This window comes from Poromitra crassiceps (assembly GCF_964638095.1).
Source record: "Poromitra crassiceps genome assembly, chromosome: 1".
Lineage (NCBI taxonomy): Eukaryota > Metazoa > Chordata > Actinopteri > Beryciformes > Melamphaidae > Poromitra > Poromitra crassiceps.
The window spans coordinates 18,886,248-18,906,587 of NC_139623.1; the positions used below are offsets into that span (position 1 = coordinate 18,886,248).

General features: G+C 43.7%; 1 protein-coding gene across 1 annotated transcript in view; it reads right to left on the reverse strand.

Moving 5' to 3' along the window:
- Window positions 1–1,680: 1,680 nt before the first annotated feature.
- arl10 (ADP-ribosylation factor-like 10) overlaps window positions 1,681–20,340 on the reverse strand; it is a gene marked incomplete at both ends in the record, with an annotated part of 93,819 nt that continues 75,159 nt past the window's right edge. The window contains 2 exons of the mRNA XM_083635924.1: window positions 1,681–1,887; window positions 11,840–12,015. Coding sequence (XP_083492050.1) covers window positions 1,681–1,887; window positions 11,840–12,015 — 383 coding nt within the window. The remainder of the gene's footprint in view (window positions 1,888–11,839; window positions 12,016–20,340) is intronic.

A 20,340-nucleotide genomic window follows, 5' to 3' on the forward strand; every position in this document is an offset into this window, starting at 1 on the left:
ATCGACAAGGGATATTTATAGCCCCAGTAGGACATATATGTTTCACATAGGGTGGTGTTTTCATTTCGATGTTTTATTTGGTCCAATATTGAAATGTTCTACAATTGGAGGTTGTCTTACCATTACACATTATTTAGATCCTCCCTTAATATAGGTTTTCGGCTCATTTGGTTGCTATTTAGTAGCGAAATGGAGAAGCACAATGCATGTTGGGACATTCACATTGCAGTGAACTTACAGCTTATTTTTTCTATGGGACTCTGAGCGAGGGAGTCAGAGACAGTCGGTATTGTGCCTGTCAGACTGAGGAGAGAGGGAGAGTGACACAGAGAAGGGTGACAGAGGAGAGAGCCAGAGGGGAGGGAGAGAGCCAGAGGGGAGCGCTCCGCGCAACTGGCGCACTCTGAATAGGCCTGGTTTTCAAAAGCGCAAAGCGCTAAATGTACGCCAGGTCGGAAGATAGCAGTACGCCGGTATTTAGCGCCGACACGCCCACTCTGGCCCATTCTGGGACTGCGCCACGCCCATTCGGCCTAAAGCGCATTTGGCAGCGTAAAGCCATATTGATATCGTCCCAAAACAGGCGCAAGGCACGTTTTTTTGCGTTTAAGGCCCGTATTAGTGCCGAAGGCCTGTGGGAGAATAGGGCCCATTGCCTCTGCTGCGGTCATATCACTGTTTAGATTAAGATTGTTCTTCACAGCGACAAATCAGAATATGTGAGATGATCGACAGGGTTCTTACATTCTTTCCATTTAGAAATTCCATCTTTTTCCAGGCAGACTGTGTTCTTGACTGGATATGATTTTGGTGCAGGGTATTTGATATAATGCATGCTGACAGCAGCTGGGTAATAAGAGCATCCCTCTATCTGAACATTATTCTTCACATCAATAAAAAACTGTGGACTCAAACTGGGTCTACAACATCAAAGCTATAATTCCGTGTATCTGATCTAGACCACAGCTTTTTCCAAATGTTTCCAGACTCTTTTTTCCCCCAAATTTCCAAACTAATGGAAATGATCAATTTCATTATTAATACATTTCCAGACTTTTCAGAACTGCGTAGGAACCGTGAGCAGAAGATTCTAGAAGGCTTTTCCCCCTTCCTCCTCTACTCTCTCTTGTGCTCTTTCCCCTCCGCCTCATCTCTGGTAAGGGTGGACAGATGCGCTGGTGGAGAGAGAGCAGCTCTATAAAGTTATTCCTCCTCCTCTTCCTCAAAGAGGAGCTGGACGAGGAAGGAGGGAGGAAGAAGTCCTCCATCTCCATCCCTCTACCCATTGCCTCTTTGTCCATCCAAATGTTTTCCCCAATCCAGTTTAGATTAACCCACACCCACTTCCGTATGACAAAATCTTCAGGTATCAAACTGGAAAAACATGGCGGCTGCTCGTTTGGAAACTTCCTCTTATATTACGAAAATGGTTAATAGAAAAGTGTTTCTGAAAACATTTGAGGCGAGCCTAATCAGCCATGCAGTTGCTGAACCTGTCTTCATTTTACATTGATGACTTCAAAAGTTAAAAAAGTTAAAAGCATCCTGTCAAATCCTTGAAATGGAACCATTTTCCTAATATGAGAGAAAGTTTCTAAATGAGCCGTCATGTTTTTCCAGATTGAAATCTGAGGCTTTCGTCATACAGAAATGGGTGTTGTTTCATCTATAGCGGGCAGTTTAGACGAGCTGCAGCAGCAGGTCGTGGAAGGCCTGCAGGCTGTGTGTGGTGTTCCTCAGGGCGGCCTCGGAGGCGGGGCCTAGCTGGGCGACCTCGGAGGCGGAGCCTAGCTGGGCGGCCAGCAAGAACAGCCTGCGCTCCTCAGCCACAGAGCCCAGGGACAGCGCCTCGTGCAGCTCCGCCACGCTCACCGCGTTCTGTTTGTCCTGCCGGGAAGAGCAGAAAACAAAATCAATTGCCGGTTAAATTCAGTTTGGTTCGATCGTTTTAAAGAGAGTGATGACTTCTTCCACTGTTTGTTCAGGGTGTCCAAACCCACACTAAAAACTAACTAAAACTAAAGTCAAACTGACAAATTAAAAAATATATGAAAATAACAAATATGTTGCATCTGGGTAGTGTAGAGGTAACTGCACTCGCCTACCACCGTGGAGACCCAGGTTCAATTCTCAGCAGCGGTACTTCCGGCTTTGTCAGACGTTCCTACAGACACAATTGGTTGTCTGTGGGTGGGAAGCCAGTGGGGTATGTGTCCTGGTCGCTGCACTAGCGCCTCCTTTGGTTGGATCAGGGCACTTGTTCGGGGGAGGGAAAAAGCGTGATCCTAGAATGCCAAAGTCCCTCCCCTTCTGGTCAGACCCTATGCGGACCAGTCTTAAAAAAAAATATGAATGGTGGTGCACAGAGGGAGATGTTACTTTTTTGGATCCCGTTTGAATTGTGCCACGGGGTACACAAAAAGTCACAGTTTGTGGTAATAATAATAATAATAATAATAATAATAATAATAATAATAATAATAATAATAATAATTAGGGGTCGACCGATATGGTCGGCGCGGCGCTATTAGTGGGCGTGGTCACGCGCATTCCCTAATTTTTCCTGCCAGATTGCGCGCAGCTAACCATTTAACCACGCCTTTTTAAGCGTATAATTATTCACAACTGTGGTGATCTGCAGTAAACCAATCACATTCGTCCCTTTCAAGCTCCGATTTCACGGAGCGATCCAGTCCGGTCAGAAGAGCCCGACCAAAGCGATGTGAGCTCCCCCCCTCCCTCTTTCATCCCCGTCTGTCTCCATATGCTCCTCAAACAAATCTCACGGCAGTTTAAATACAGCAAGCATGTAAATACGCTACACTATAGCAAGAGCAAACGTCATGATGAGATTAGATTGGTGAACGTTTGGACAGCATGATTGCATCGTTTTCTCTCGCTGTCTTTTCTTCTCCCCCTCTACATATAAATTAGTGGCCTTTCCCCCAAAATAGTGATGGTTCTGTCATTCTGTGGTGTAGCCTACATTTCAGATCTGATGCTTGCAGTGCGCTATAGGGGCAGAAATTGATGCGCGAGAGAGAAGGAGAGAGGGAGTGAGAGAGAGATGGGGGAGAGAGAGTGAGATAGCGACAGAGAGAGTGATTGAATAACGCTGTGGGTGCATCCCCGGGGCCGGCGCACTGAATAAGGCCTGGTTTTGAAAAGCATTAACTGCAAAATTAACACCCTTTGGGAAGATCGCTTTAGGCTGGTATTTAAGGCCGAAATGCCCATTCTGGCCTATTCTGGCACTGCGCCACGCCTCTTCAGCGTAAAGCGCATTTCGGGGCGTAAAAACATGAAGCTACCTTCCGGAGTCACGGGTAGGCAGGCGCAAAGCGTGTTTTTGTGCGTTTAACGCCAGTTTAGCACCTAAGGCCAGGGGGAGAATAGAGCCTGTACTCGATTGAGCGGTTTCAGACAAAACTAAACGTTACGTTTCTGTTTCAGGACAAACTGCATCTTTCTTGACATGCATAGTTATCTTTCAAATTGACAAAATTTACATGTGGATTTCATGGCACAATTCAAACGGGATCAAAAAAAGTATTGTCTATCGCCGTTCACCACCACTGATATTTTTTTAAGACCATGGTATGCATGGTGAGGCAGAAAGTGACGTCCACGTTGGCTCTCTTTACGCTACTTCCTGCTGATGAAACCCCTCCATGGTGAAAAGAAGCGGCTGGCGACTGGCACATGTATCCGAGGAAGCATGTACTACTGTACTCTATAGTATTTTTATTGCAAGGCAGAGTGCAGTCCGCATTGGTACGTAATCAAGCAATCATATTTTTCTTTTCTTTGACAAGAACAACAATAATATGCAGCTTAGAATGTACAGTTATCTTTTCTCCCTTTTTTATAACACACAAAAAATAACAAACTCAGACACAGGAAAAGAAAAGAACACACACACATACACTCCAATATGTGACCTGCTCCATCATTTTGAGTCACATTGACCCCAAAACACATTTTGAGTTTAATACACCATTGGAAAGAGGAGAATGGAAGCTTTCTGGGGATATAAAAATGATCTTTGTACTCCAAAGATTGAGTGAGATACACCCATTTATGTCTTGACTGTTTCCAAACTATGTTTTTGAGAAAAACGGCCTCAAAGTTTGACATCAATTCTGAAACATTTATTAGAGAAATCATTCAAACATAAAAAAGAAATCTGAGTTGTCACTACCACCACTACTACTCCTACTATTACAACTACTGCTGCTACTACTACTACTGCTGGTGATTGATGATGTCACCAGTGATGTCACTCAAGCACTCAATGATGATGTCATCAGTGATGTACCTCAAGCAATTGTGATCGGTGAGTGATGTCATCAGTTCTACTGCTACTACTACTACGCCCACACCTCAGGTAGGATTGGGCTGAAATTTTTTATGACCGTGTGTTATGATCCGGCGAAGGTCATGGGAAGGTCCAGTTGGTTTCCAGGACATTCCAGGTGGTTTCCTGGAAGATCCTGGAAACCACCTTGAAAGTCTTTGAAACCACCTCCCCCAGGTCTGAATGGGCTGAAAATTTGTATGGCAGTGTGTTATGATCTGGCGAAGGTCATGGGAAGGTCCAGTTGGTTTCCAGGACTTTCCAGGTAGTTTCCTGGAAAGTCCTAGAAAGTCTTGGAAACTACCTCCCCAGGTCGGATTGGCCTGGAAATTTGTATGGCAGTGTGTTATGAAACGGGGAAGGTCATGGGAAGGTCCAGGTGGTCCAGTTTAATAGGCAGTGAATTTACATGAATTCACAGTCCAAGTTAAATATGAGTTTACATTGAATTTACATGAAATTTACATTCTGAGTTAAATAGGCGTTACATAGGCAGTGAACTTACATGCACTTACAGTCCAAGTTAAACAGGGAATAAATATGAGTTACAGTCTAAGCCCTCATTCACACAGGACCGTGAAGCAACGCTCAACCGAAGCTGTACCTACGCTGTACCCACAAGTTTCATTTCGGCATCCTTGTTAACAGGCAAAGTCGTTCACACCACCCGCGCGCGTGCCACGCTGACACCGTGCCGAAGCCACGCTCACGCCACGCCGAAGCGATCACTCAGGCCTGACGCCGAATTTCCAAGCTTGACGCTGACGCCGTGAAGCCACGAGGCATGAAGTCAATGGGAGTTGTGGGCGGGTTCAAGGCGCGAGAGTAGGCGCTGAGAGGAGCTGAGAGGAAAAGAGAAGGCGTCTTGTGTGAACAACAAGGCGTACCTTCAGCTTGTGCCTGCATCAAGCTTCAGTTCTGCTTACGTTCGGCGTCCTGTGTGAATGTAGGCTAAGGCAGTGATACTCAACTTGCGGCCCGGGGGCCAGATACGGCCCGCGACAGGGTGCAGAGTGGCCCCTGACCATTTTCTAATAATTTCACGTTAGTTTTCATTGTGAATTAGAATCTAATTCACAATAAAAACTAACGGGAAATAAAGTTTGACTGAGCTCCAGCTAAATTGTCAAATACCTTAACCTAACTAACTATCAACATTGTCAGACTAAACTCCGGCTGACACCCCAAAAAACCTACAATCCGCTACAGAAAAATGTATATCGTTTGTTTATTAACTGGTCCCTGGCCTCCTATCATTTCACGAAAGTGGCCCCCGGGCATAGCAAGTTGAGTATCCCTGGTCTAAGGGGTCTGCGTCTGGCGTTGAGACTAGCCATGATGTAGTTAACAAGAGTAATCTAATGGTGTCGAGTTCTGGTAGGGGAGGCAGCTTTATTGAATTGGACCCACAACACCTCCAGAAGGCTCAACACTGAATTGGCACTAGGGATGCGCAATGAATTTCGAATTTTCGAATAATCGTTTTTATTATCAAGATCGACTTTTATTATTTAAAGTTGAAAATCATTTATTTTTTAAATAAATGATTTGAATGCCTGTCTCTTTAAGAGCAACACATTTGTCCATGTGACGTTGTTGTAGGAGCTGCACACCAGAGCTGCGCACTGGAGCAGAACGGCCCTGGGCTCAGCCGACAGTAGCACTCAGCAGCTCCTTTGTAGAAATGCTAGAAACGTAGTAGAAATGGTCTTAACCTGTCTATAGCTATTACAGCAACACTCAGCCACAAGGAAAAGGTTTCAAGGCTTGTTACTGCAGTGCAGTTAAGTCCAGTCAGTTTATACTGTACAGTACTGTATAATTATCATGAGTAAAGATAACTAAATATACACACTGTATACAGACACAGCGTATATTTAGTTATCTTTACTCGTGATATACAGTATAAACTGACTGGACTGAACTGCACTGTGTCTGTATACAGTGTATATTTAGTTATCTTTACTCATCATGATATATAGTATAAACTGACTGTACTGAACTGTATCTGTATACAGTGTGTATATTTAGTTATCTTTACTCATGATATACAGTATAAACTGACTGTACTGAACTGTACTGTATACAGACACAGCGTATATTTAGTTATCTTTACTCGTGATATACAGTATAAACTGACTGGACTGAACTGCACTGTGTCTGTATACAGTGTGTATATTTAGTTATCTTTACTCATGATATACAGTATAAACTGACTGTACTGAACTCTACTGTATCTGTATACAGTGTTTATATTTACTATTTAGTTATCTTTACTCATGATATACAGTATAAACTAACTGTACTGTACTGAACTGTACTGTATCTGTATACAGTGTGTATATTTAGTTATCTTTACTCATGATATACAGTATAAACTGACTGTACTGAACTGTACTGTATCTGTATACAGTGTGTAGTTATCTTTACTCATGATATACAGTCTAAACTGACTGGACTGAACTGTACTGTATCTATACAGTGTGTATATTTTTGGGAGAGCAATAAGAACAGATGATTTGTCCTTGTCCTTACATTTTTCAAGCTGCATTTTTTTAAGCAATATTACTAGTGGTGGGACTCAATTAAAAAAATAATCTAATTAATTAGAGGCTTTGTAATTAATTAATCAAAATTAATCGCATATCAATATTTGACACAAGAAGCAACATTTTACAGTAGCCTACAGTAGGCCTACAATTCAAATGGATTTTGGTATATGAGTGAATAGGTAGTATTAGTACTTTATTTGGCACATAGTAGTCAGTAGACTGAACCAATTTACAGGTTAAAAAGCAAACATGAGCACAGGTTAAAATGCATAATCGGCACAGGTTAAAAATAGTCAAAAACAGTTCAATCAGTAGCCTACATAGCTTCACTCAAATATAACTTTCAGTCATAAACAAAAGGAGACCAGACCAACAAAATGTTATGGGGTATGGAGGAGGTTCAGTAACTAGTAAGGTATGGTATGGGAGAGTTCTAATGGTGACATGTTTTTGTGAGGGGATTGTTCAGAACAGGGAATACATATTGCTGTATTTGTACTTGTCAGACGTGGACTTACTCATCTTGGCTCTGAACCCCATCATCTGGTGTGGGTTGGCGACTCTGCTCGTACTAAGACTGACGTTAGCATGATGATAAGTTAACGCATAGATATTATATTACTGTAGATGGGTCACCGCAGGCTCCACCAATTCAGAATTTGAACTGAGAGCAGAACTTGAACTGCTTGAATCCCATCGTCTTTGGTTAACGTTACATGTAGCTCTGGCTTCCACGCTAGCTGCAACATGTTTAGCATTGAGGTGATAATGGAGGCTTGAAGTGCTCATGCAAATGTTGTCATTACAGCGCACTTCCCACATGTGGGGCTTTGTTGTCTGATGTCACTCAATGCATGTTGTGCATCAGTATGATTGGTATGCCTGGAATTCGTCCACTGAGAAACGTTCCATGGTCTCTGTAGTGCAAAAATAAAGTGTGATTAAAATGTCTTGTTTTTTTTATGCGTTATTCTTTCTGTCATTAATTAATCGAAATTAACGCTTTAAAGTCCCAGGGCCCTATCTTCCGACAGGCGATATCCCCTATTAGCGCTTGTGCACCTGTTTGTGCGTGCCTTAACGCAGGCAAGATAACAGTCCGCCTTGCGCAGTAGCGGAGCGTACACCGGGGCAGAGGGTGCGCCCGCCCCGGGCCCACTCCCATGCAAAAAAAAAAAAAATTGCATGCCAGGCCAGGCCAGGCCTGAGTGTGAGAGCAATTCAATCAATAGACAATAACATTGGTGTGTTTAAAATGAGATATTCCACTAAATATGGCTAAAACAGATTCAAACATGCAAAAAAGGCAAATTTTTCTTCGCGGCCGGCCTTAATTGGGAAAAAAAATGGATGGGGGGGGGGGGGGGGGGGATGCCCTAAGAGCTTCGCCCCCCGTGGGCTGATAGGGTCGCTCCGCCCCTGGCCTTGCGCATTTGTCCAGGTGTTCTGCCGAGTTTTGCACCCCCGCCCAGCAGCAAAAAAAAGCATCCCCACCTCATGGGAGCATACTTGTAATGATTTATACAGAAATGTAACTGTTTAAAAGTGATATAATTGTCTGGTAGACGTGACCTCCCTGATTTCTAAGTTAAAACAGCCAAAATGCCTGCACAAACGGGATTTGGGCGGTCTTAAGTACCAGAATTATTCACGGGTGTGGCCAGGCAATGCTGGGCATTACGTCAAACAAAACCAATCCCGTCTCGCAATGGCTGTTTGCGCGAGGCATGCAATATGCTGTAATTCTCTCCATGCGTAATAGAGTGTACTCACTCGTGCGAGGACAGAGAGAGCGTATTGACAGATCGTCTGTGGTGCCAACGACCCTCCGGGTTATAGCCTATGTCCATTGTCCAACAAGTTTTCTCAATTAATTTCCCTCTTTGCGATGTGATAAAAGTATCTCAGTGAGTTATACTTGATTGCCTCACTGAATTATTTGCTAATACCAATTTTAGCAGCGAAATTTGATGTCCTGGCAGGCGTAATGACATATCCAAAGGAATTTTACTTTGCACTGCGCTGCACGGAGATTATGGTGCGCTCCCGGCACAGCGAGGTATTTGCGCGTAAGAGGTCCTTTTCAAAGCTCTTAGCGCAAAGTAATTGCGCGCTGCTGACGATAGGATAATGCCATCTATCCCCACATTTTAGCGCTTAAATGCCTGCTTTGGCATGTGGCAGCCTATGCCCAGTACAATTATAACAGGCATGCGCTTCAATTTGCATTGCGCACGGCGTTAAACGAGCGCAAATGCTAAATTAGCGCTTTTGGGAAGATAGGGCCCCCAGCCCTAAATATTACATTTACATGATATTACATTGACATGATCTTAACCAAAGTAACTCACAATGACTGCAACATTTAGCTTAACTCATTGAGTGCCAGCCACTTTTGGAGAACGGATGCTCCCAGTGCCAGAGTTTCAGAGCGTTTTTCAGTGATTTCTCGAGGCCCACAGAATATTGTGTGATATTACTATGTAAACACCGAACACGCGCAAAGAACGATAAGACTCTCTTCTATCATCTGCAAAAAAAGGTTTATTGATACCATTTTCCGTTCTTTAGTTATGAGCCGGAGAAGATAGGCTGTTTTGAGCAAAAAGACACATTTCAAATTAGAAGCTGAGTTATTCCGCCTTTTGTGAAATGCAGCATTTCAAGCACATTCACTGAGTCTGAAGATAATATTTTCTGATGTAGTGACGTGGTGTAGTTGTGTGGTGCACTGCGTGCCCCACCCCCCTCTCCCCCCCTCAGCTGCAAACTCCTCCCCACACTAACACACAGCCTCACGCACCCAGTCTATTTTCGGAGCCCTCCGTTTTTGTGCGGCGGTTCCCAGCGCGACACGGAAATGCCAAACCGGACTGCAGGGAAACATTTGGCCCTTCGGCGTCGGGTGCTGCCTTTCTGGCGGCTAATCGTGTGGAGAAACTATACAGCAGAGACAGAGGGGCTGAGTTGTGGGCGCGGGTTGACTGCTGTTCGCAGCCAACGTCAGATTGCAGCCAGAGCCATCGGCTCTGGCTGCAGCATGAGCATGCAGCATGACTAGCGTACTAGCGGTTTCTTTTTGATCACAGGGGTTTTTCCTGCTGTTTTCCGGACCTTTCTATAATCTGGAGAGCACTGTCGCCACCTAATGGGTCTGTAAAATAGGTTATACACATCCAATAGCTACAATATTTGTACAGGAGATGCAGAAGGCTTTGATCCACGTCCCACCGTCAAAAAACGCATTTGACGTCGATCGACGTCCTTGGCACTCTACGTCACTATTTACTTTGATGTCGATCGACGTCCTTGGCACTCAATGAGTTAAAGACGAGCTGAACCCAAACATTTTTTTTCTTTTCTTTTAGTTCAAATACATGTGCACCTATTTAATAATGTATGCAAAAAAAAAAAAAAAAAAAAACATTTCTTTCACACTTTTTCCACATCAAAAGTTCATTTTTCAAGATTTCATTCATAACAGTAATCTACAGTTTGCTGACGTTACATGATAGTACTATCAAATTTCTACCCCATTTCAAACAATGAGATCACGACATGGCAGCTGCCAATCAATCTTCATTTCAGGAGAATTTTCTCCTCCAAATGAAGGAGAAAATGTCAGAATTTCTAGCCCATAAACTAACTAATAACTTGTCCAATTGTATGTAACATACAAAATAAAGCAAACGGTAATGTCTAAGAACGGAAAGAAATGTAACTGGCTCGTTAAAATAGCATTCCAGGATAACGTTAGTTAACATAGCAGTTAAGGCCGAATTCAGACCCCGGCCCGTCGGAGATTCCAGGCCGGCATGCTGCACCCTCGGCTAACTCGCGTAGCGCCACAACACGCTGAATCCCTCTCGGTTTGGGGGCGGAACATGCCAGGATTGGCCAAAGCCAAATCCAGTCCCCAGAATTGTCAAATAAAATCATCGACATGCTACTATGGCCCACCTCTCAACCTGTCATTTCAGACAAGTTATGTTTTCAGTCTGAAACGTGACTCCGACCCACGCGCCACTTGGGTTCCATTGGGTTCATTTCGTCTTTAAAACTCCTTGATTGCTAATCACAAGCAAACCACAGTAAGAAATGAAAGGATGAAAGCTATAGCACGCCGAGAGTAGGAGTAAGAAATATTCCTGATCATGTATAATACAGAAGTGCTTCAGTAGGTGAAGGAAGAGCTGAGGAGGAAATGTAGAAATGTAAAAATGTAAAATATTGATGTGGATTCTCAGAGTTTATACTGAAACTCTGATACACTCAACAGGAGTTTCTCTTTTCTGCTTTTTAACAAGACAAGTTTCTCCTGCATCCTTTGTACAGTTGCTGAGACAAACGCTGTCATCTCACTGGAGGTGCTTTCAAAGGTGAGAGCCAGAGGTGGGGACTCGGGCCTCGGGAGTTGACTCTGTTGCAGGTGGGGACTAGGGAGTTGACTCGGTCGCACCTTTGGTCAGGGGTAACCTGGGTTCAAATTAGTTGAACTTTGAGCAGAGAGCGCTGCCTCTCTCAAATGGAAAACAATGGTTCAGTCAGTGGCGCAAAGCTGTTTAGTCGGTGATTCAATTGTATGGGCTTCCACCCAGATCCTCCCTTGTGCTACGTCCTGCCGGTGAAACTCCTCACTGTCAGGTGAAAATAAGCTGCTGGCGACTGCACATGTATCAGAGGAAACATGTGCTAGTCTACAACTCTCCCAAGATCGGTAGAGGGGGTGGAGCAACGACCAGGACAGCTTGGCAGGGGGAATAGTGCAAAAGTCACAACCTCTTCAGGGTTAGGCGTATGAACAAAGGAATGTTCTCCCATTCATTTTTCCACACATTTAGTAAAATCCTTACAAGAATAGTTTTACATGGTCACACCAAGCAATTCAGCTATTTAGAATCAGGCAAGACGAGCATGCCAGCTGCTTTACCTGCTTGTTGCCCAGCACTACCACAGGCAGCTGTGGCTCTGCCCTCAGCAGGCGGTGCAGCTCAGCCTTAGCCAATGGGAGGCGGTGCCTGTCGGAGGAGTCCACCACATACACCAGCACATGAGTCTTCCTCAGGTAGTCTGACCAGTAGCCCCGCAAGTCCTCCCCGCCCCCAACTGCCAAACACAAACCACAAGCATTCAGTCAGCATTACATCTGATCATATTATATTATTGTTTCCTCAAAATGGTCTCCATTTCTCTGGTGATACATTTTGGTTAATTAAATTAAAGGAAGTAAATGTTCACGTATTATTGTGAAAATTCAACCTAAGAACAAATCTTAACATCTTTAGCTGCATTCTTATACAAATTGACATGTTTCTACAAGTTTGCATGGACCGCTGCCATACAGAGATGTATGGAGATATTTGGCCCTATTCTCCCACAGGCCTTCGGCGCTAAAACGGGCCTTAAACGCAAAAAAACGTGCCTTGCGCCTGTTTCGGGAAGATATCAATATGGCTTTACGCTGCCAAATGCGCTTTAGGCCGAATGGGCGTGGCGCAGTCCCAGAATGGGCCAGAGTGGGCGTGTCGGCCTTAAATCTCGGCGTACTGCTATCTTCCCACCTGGCGTAAATTTAGCGCTTTGCGCTTTTGAAAACCAGGCCTATTCAGTGTGCGCCAGTTGCGCGCTCCCCTCTGGCTCTCTCCCTCCCCTCTGGCTCTCTCCTCAGTCACCCTTCTCTGTGTCACTCTCTCCCTCTCTCCTCAGTCTGACAGGCACAATACGACTGTCTCTCTCTGACTCCCTCGCTCAGACAGACACAACACACGTCCTATAGGAAATAGCAGTAAGTTCACTGCCTGTGAATGTCCCAGCATGCAATTGGGTACTCCATTTCGCTACTAAATAGCAACCAAATGAGGCGAAATAGATATAAAAGGTCGATCTAAAATAATGTGTAATGGTAACACAGCCTGCAATTGTAGAACATTTCAATATTGGACCAAATAAAACATCGAAATTAAAACACCACCCTAAGTGAAACATATATGTCCTCCTGGGCCTATATATATCTCTTGTCGATTTAACGTGATTTAGATAAGTGTTAGCGGAACGCGCTTCGGAACGCGCTTCTACTGTCATGTGCTATACTGTGATGTCCACTCCAATAACTTGGCCCTACTTCACATTTAGTTTTACAATAAAAACACATTTATGCAATGACTTTACATAATGTAGGGTATATTTATGTGCATCATTCTACCTGCAGCAGGGGAGAGAAAACGATATCGTTCTGGACAAACTTTCACCAATATAAAATGAATCTCATCATATAGGGATAGGCTATATTTTTCTAGCTGATGCCTTTAGAACATTCTTTTCACTTTGATCTTGCTATAGTGTAGCGTATTTACATGCTTGCAGTATTTAAACTGCAGTTAGATTGGTTTGAGAAGCATAATAATATGGAATAATAGCCTATATGGAGACAGACAGACTGGATGAAGGGAGGGGGGGGGGGGGGGGGGGGGGCAGAGCGCTTGGCTTCTGTCTGGTTTTGCGGGACCACTGGAATTGGAGCTTAAAAGGCAAGCGTGCGATTCGTTTATTGCACTTATCCAATGAGCATGACGGTGCATAATTTTACGCTTAAAAGGCGTGGTTGTAATGCTTTAGGCTGCGTCTAGCGCCAAGACCAAGATATCAAGTGCGCTGGTCCACGCCCACTGCGCCAGGCGCTCGGCGTAGAAACTAGGCCGATGCAACGATAGGGGCCATAGTCTTTTTTATGATCAACACATATACATACTTTATTACTAATCTCAAACTAGTAATGATGTTGTAATTATCCACTACTGTCTGATGTGAACCAAAGTGCCCTTCTGGGACATGTATTAAACTGATTGATTGATTGATTGATTGATTGATATACAGACAACACATATTCAGGCATTGTATCACATTCTTGTATAAGCAGTGTCTGTGTATGTATGTATGTAATATTCTGTAAGCTTTGTTTGCTGACATTACTGTATCCAATATCCAAATAATCTGATAATTGATTAGGTCTATCTTGTGACATGGAACATTGTTTTAAATATTCTAGCCAGAGGCTTCTTCTTAAAGAGAACATTGTCCTCATTGTGGCTTCCATATTTAACTAAAGGTGCCATGTCAAATGAAGGCAAATTATTTAACACATAATTATAGACTTCAGAGTAAATCTAATGGCCTGAAGCTGCTCCGTTAACCCAAACCTCACTTTTACCACATACAGTACATGGGAACTAGGAATAGGCCTACATAGTGCATTCGCGATGCACGGGATGTAACGTAATGTGACCACAAACTGTACCAAACCAACCATAACCCCCACCTGGATGCTAGACGAAAGTGAAGGATGTACTCAAGTGAACATGGAAAAAAAGGGATAAATAAATGAACAAATTATTTGATTGATAATGATTGATGATTTGAAATTCATAGATACAATTAAATGAAATATGCTTTTGGCATTTTCACCATCCTCCTTTGCAGCAAATCTTGGCACATGAATTTGGAATGAATTTCAGTGAATTAAACCAGCAGTCTGGTTTGCACTGCGGGATGAAAGTGTGAGACGTTATTTACTGTATATCCACTCCGTTTCCTCCTGCAGGAAAATTGGTGCCATTCATTTTTTATGTCTTGTTACCTCAAGACATGATATGTCAGCAAGGCTCTGAGCAGCAAATAAATAACCCGGCCCTCATGTTTTAATCATCAGCAGTCTGTGCTGCTGAGGGAGGGGGAACGGGATACATCCACCTTGTTAACACAGCTTGTGACATGCATCTGCCTTATGTTGTGGAGAGAATGATTGATTAGTTGATTGATCGTTCCATGGAGTGACTAATTTTGGTTTAAAAGGACAAGAAGCATCATAAAATGCGTCTAACAGCATGTCCAAAGCATTCTGCAACACTTAGGGCTGGGCAAAAATTATATTTTATATCATTTTGTTGATATGATACAATATAGAGACACTGCATGAAATAGGCCACGCCCATCACGGGGGAAAAGCTCCGTTCATTTCCACACACCAGCGTCATTTTCCTTGAATTAAACATAGCTAAAAGCTGTTGTGTGGTGGGCTGCGCAGACAACAAATGTAAAAAATCGCCAGTTAAAGTTTTTTTGTACTCCCGAGGAAAATAAGGAAGCCATTGAGAATTGGCGAGAAGAAAAATGTGGATGTTGCCGTCAATGAAGTAAGTTGGAGTGTTCATCTTCCGTATATATGATCTTTTTGTGCAACACCTGACCATGCACGCGACATAGGAGAACGCCAGGATTGGACGGGAGTTTGTGTTTTCCCCCGTTTTGGGCGTGGTTTCTGAATGATGACGCGCTCCGCAGTGTCTCTATACTGTAGTTTATCTTTTGTCAGTGGAATTGTATCGGGGATTTGGGGATTTCGTGACACAATTCTGCTTCGTGACACAATAAACAACCTCGTGCCATCTCTGTTGAGCTGTCCATTATCACTGAAAAGGTATTTGCGGTTCCAAAACAGGTTGAAATGATCAATATAGTTCACATTATGCAGTGGACAGACGGTTGAAAGCCATGTACTTAAGCCCAGAGACCTACTAAACTTGTTGATTCTATATCCAATTGGGGGCAGAGGGCCACCGATAAATGCTTCAATATCCAATGAGCCCAGAAGCACCAGTAGATCCAGGAAGTCACGTTTTAATATTTCTGATTGCTCTTTCAGAATGTCATTTTCTCCGACATGTAAAGTAATCTTGTTTACGGAGCTGTGAGTAGACAGGATTTCAGGAATTTTCCCTGTTATGTCATGGATCATCTCATCGGGGAAACAGAGAGTAGTGGTGTTTTTTTTTTATTACCGATGTGTTTTAGACCAGAGTCTCCAATAAGCAAGGATGTTATTTGAGGCTGCGGCCTGCTAGCTCGATAGCCTCCTAGCTTTGGGCCTACCTAGGTTGTCGGAAAGCCGATGGGCCGGTCCAATATCCATGTCGGCAGTCGATACAGGCCCACCCAATAGTGGTTGAAATCTGATTACCAGCTGTAGAGACATCAGTGGTTGAGGGGAAAATCTCTTGGCATCTTTCTTTCCTCCTGTCACAGAAATCCATGGCTGTTCAGAGCTAGCGACAGGGGCTATACTACCTAACGCAGGCCAGCCCGTAGCTGAGCTAATTTCCGGGCGATAAGAGGCACTCTCTGAGGCTCCAGGGATCACTAATCTGTGGGAGATAGATCTCCTTTTTTGCTTCACCCCCTGAACATTCCAATGGACAGTGTCCGTTTGTTTCCCCGAGATAGCACAGGCTATCGCAACTTCGGAGGGAATGTTTTCGGGAACATGCGTGGGAGGCTTACCCGAGGATGGGGAGGCTAATGCACTAGCATTCATAGTTTCTGTGTGTCCATTGAAAGAGGCTGCTCTCTGAGGCAGTGTAGGCAGTGTAGAGATATTCCCAGCTTCTTTCAGATGGAAGAGAGTAGTTTCCAGTATTGCAATTTTTTGCAAGTGGTCAGTGCATCCATTACAGGGCGACATGCCCTTGATAGTGACCCAGGGTCCCAAAAAGGTATATGGATCCTAACAGCACCTTAAAATCCTGAAATTGTCGTAAATCCACAACAGACAGGCAGGTAGATAGACAGGCAGCAGGCAGACGGGAGGCAGGCAGACAGACAGCAAGCAAGCAGAAGGCAGGCAGGCAGTAGCGGAGCACGCCGTACACACGTCTGCTCTCTCTGAAGGCTAGAACAGTTTATATGTTATCAACAAAACATATAAACTACAGAGTCACAGGACATAATCATTCAGTTATTCTCTTCACACCAAATATCACCAAAATATATAAAAATACAGTCACAGGACAGAATCATTCAGTTATTCTCTTCACATCAACTATCAACAAAATATAAACTACAACAGAGTCACAGGACATAATCATTCAGTTATTCTCTTCACACCAAATATCATCAAAAGATATAAACTACAGAGTCACACCAAAGATCATAAAAAGATATAAACTACAGAGTCACAAGACAAAATCATTCAGTTATTCTCTTCACACCAAATATCAATAAAATATATAAACTACAGAGTCACAGGACAGAATCATTCAGTTATTCTCTTCACACCAAATATCAAAAGATATAACTTACAGCAGGGGTCCCCAATTACTTTTCACCAAGGGCCACATTTTGAGGAGGGCCGAGGGCTGGGGGCCGAACGGCCGGCGCGAAAAATTTGGAGCATTTGAAGGCAGATTTAGAGGAATAACTCATTTTAAATTAACAGTTGTGATGTCATTATTCAGTCTTAACCACCAAAATTTGATCCTTTTCTCACTCCCATGTCACTCTCCCTGCAGGGCTTGAAATTAACTTTTTTGACCACCTGCAATATGGCTGCTAGAAATCAAAGTTAACAGCCAATTAGAATTTCCACTAGCCAAAATGTTTTTCTTGAAATAAACGAGAATATGAGTGGGTTAATTTAAGCATAAGTATCAGTAAGTGGCCGGGGATTCTCAAAGCCTGTTGAGGGTCACACAAGAACAAAAATGCACTCTTGAAGCTAAATAAAACAAAACCAACCAAAACCAACGAGTTAATTATTAAAATTTTTACTTCAATGTAGAACAGTAATTTCTTACACATGAGATTACTTTTAGCCTTTTAGTCATAAAGATTATTGAAAGATATTCCATATTCCAGACTGAAATGTTATAACAGAAGTGGAGTATTGGCCATGTTTAAAATACATACTACAGCATGCGCTGGGTCCTCAGTGATGTTAACTGGGGTCGTAAGGTGTTTCGGGTCTGTCGATCATCATACACCCTCGCCCAAGGCCGATTAAGACCCCGACCCGCGTCCCAGAAGCAGCCGCTCACGGATCAGCCCTCCTACTCTGTCTGCAACGTTGCCCGCGGAAGGGTTGATCACGCCCAATCTGCTGCAATAGAGTTAGTGCTACACCGCAGTATTGAAAGGCCCTTCGGTCACCGGTGACCCCTGTTTCAATCCACGGAGTCAGTGTGGACATCGTGGAGGACTACAAGTACCTTGGAGTGTACATTGACAATAAACTGGACTGGGCTAAGAACACTGAAGCACTCTACAAGAAGGGGCAAAGCCGTCTCTACTTCCTGAGACGGCTGAGGTCTTTCAACGTCTGCCGGACCATGCTGAGGATGTTCTATGAGTTGGTGGTGGCCAGTGCCTTCCTGTATGCTATAGTGTGCTGGGGCAGCAGGCTGAAGGCAGCAGATGCCAACAGACTCAACAAACTGATCCGTAAGGCCAGGGACATTGTGGGGCTGGAGCTGGGCTCTTTGACAGCGGTGTCGGAGAAGAGAACGCTGACCAGGCTACGCTCCATCATGAACAATGACTCTCACCCACTCCACGGCGTGCTGGTCAAACACAGGAGCACGTTCAGTGAGAGGCTGATACCACCCAGATGCACCACAGAGAGGCACAGGAAATCATTCCTGCCTGTGGCCATTGGACTCTTTAACGCCTCACTAAGAAGAGCACCTCGGAGACACTCAGTCTCTCTGAGACTGAGTCAGCCGATAGGATAGCTGTGCGTTAGTTACGTCACACGTAATGTGCAAGTTGATTTCATTTAATTCCAGTGTGCAATAACTGAAATTTGTTTTTTGCCAGACCCAGGGGGTCGGCCTACAGGAGGCTTTGTCGGTCTGTCGGTCTGTCGGTCTGTCCCTCTTTTCCTCCCCACCCATTCAGGAACGCTTCAGATTTCAACCACCAGGGGCAACAGAGCAGGTCTGGACTTGCTACCATTTGAACCAGCAGTGAATGTGGACACTGACAAACATTGAATTACCTTTAATTCAACTGGTTTAAACATGTGCCGTGTAACTGTACAGGATCTGTACTTGTTGTAATTGTGGTGCCTAGTTTGGTTCATTATTGGCCATTAGATCATATTAGATCATACTTATTTATTTATGGAATAGTTAAAAGAATTACATTAACTTACATTAACTCATTAACTACATTAGAGGGCAATAGAAGGCCCACCACACACTTGTAACATTCATGAGTTGAAAATGTTTTTAGCCACTCAAATTGCATTGGGAAGCTGCGTTGGGCAGGTCAGTTGAGCAAGTAAAATCATTGAGGGTCTAATCAACAAGGGACAGGTGAATGTAATCAGACTGGAAGGTACCCAGGAGGTTGCTGATTTTTTTTTTTTTTTTTTTTGTAGCCCCGGCGCCATCTTATTTTTTTAGTTTAATTTAGGCCTCTACAGCAGCCAGGAGAGTTTTTATTCTATTGCAATACATTTTTTTTTAAACTTATTGCTGTTGTCCACTGGATTACTTTTAGGCAATTTTGTTGTTCTACATAATTTATTTCAGAGGTTTATTACTACACAAGCAGCATAGTAAATTACCTAAACTTATGAAATGCTGGAAAAGCCCTTCTGCCCATATTCTGTGCACTAACTGACAAGGGACAGGTGAATGTAATCAGACTGGAAGTTTTGCTGGTCTAGCCTATCTACAACCAAATACCCCTATACACAAAATGTTACACACACACAAAATGCCTAAAATGATTTATACTTTTAACTTATAAAGTGGTTTGTAGGTGTGTTGCCTACTAGGAATTTGTTCCTTCTGGGTCTGGCAGAACCAGGTCTCCTGGTCTTGTTTCTCACTGCCAGTAGCCTAACTACACAGTAGGGTTTGACAGATAGCTAGTCCGACCGGTGACAGCACAGTCAGCGCTCCCGGTCCCCGCTGCTCGTTAAAGATTTCCAATAGGCGTTATTCTGATAAACTGGTCACATATATCGTCGCTGTCCTTCCAGGACCTCGAATCTCCAAAACAGCAACTTTTCAGGAAGTAAAAAAAAAACGTTTGCTCTTAAAATACTGAACTAAACGTCGTCAAAGTTGGCACATGTCTTAATTATAGTTAGTTTCCCACTGAATGTGTCATTACTTTATTAATATCTTACCTGGATAAGCTCAAATTATGTTGTCGAGGATCGACAACGTTTTTGTGTGAGACGTGAGGCGTGATGCCTGACAGCTAGTTTGAGTGATGTCTGACAACTAGTCTGCAGGAGGATCGACAACGTTTTTGTGTGAGACGTGAGGAGTGATGCCTGACAGCTAGTTTGAGTGATGTCTGACAGCTAGTCTGCAGGAGCATCGACAACATTTTTGTGTGAGACGTGAGGAGTGATGCCTGACAGCTAGTTTGAGTCATGTCTGACAACTAGTCTGCAGGAGGATCACAACGTTTTTGTGTGAGACGTGAGGAGTGATGCCTAACAGCTAGTTTGAGTGATAAGTGAGGCAGGAGGAATGACAGCGTTTTCGTGTGAGGACTGAAGGTGTTTCAGAGCACACTCGACGGTTTACTATAGGAGACATGACAACTGACAACGCTTAGACTGAGGAATGATAGCCTATACTC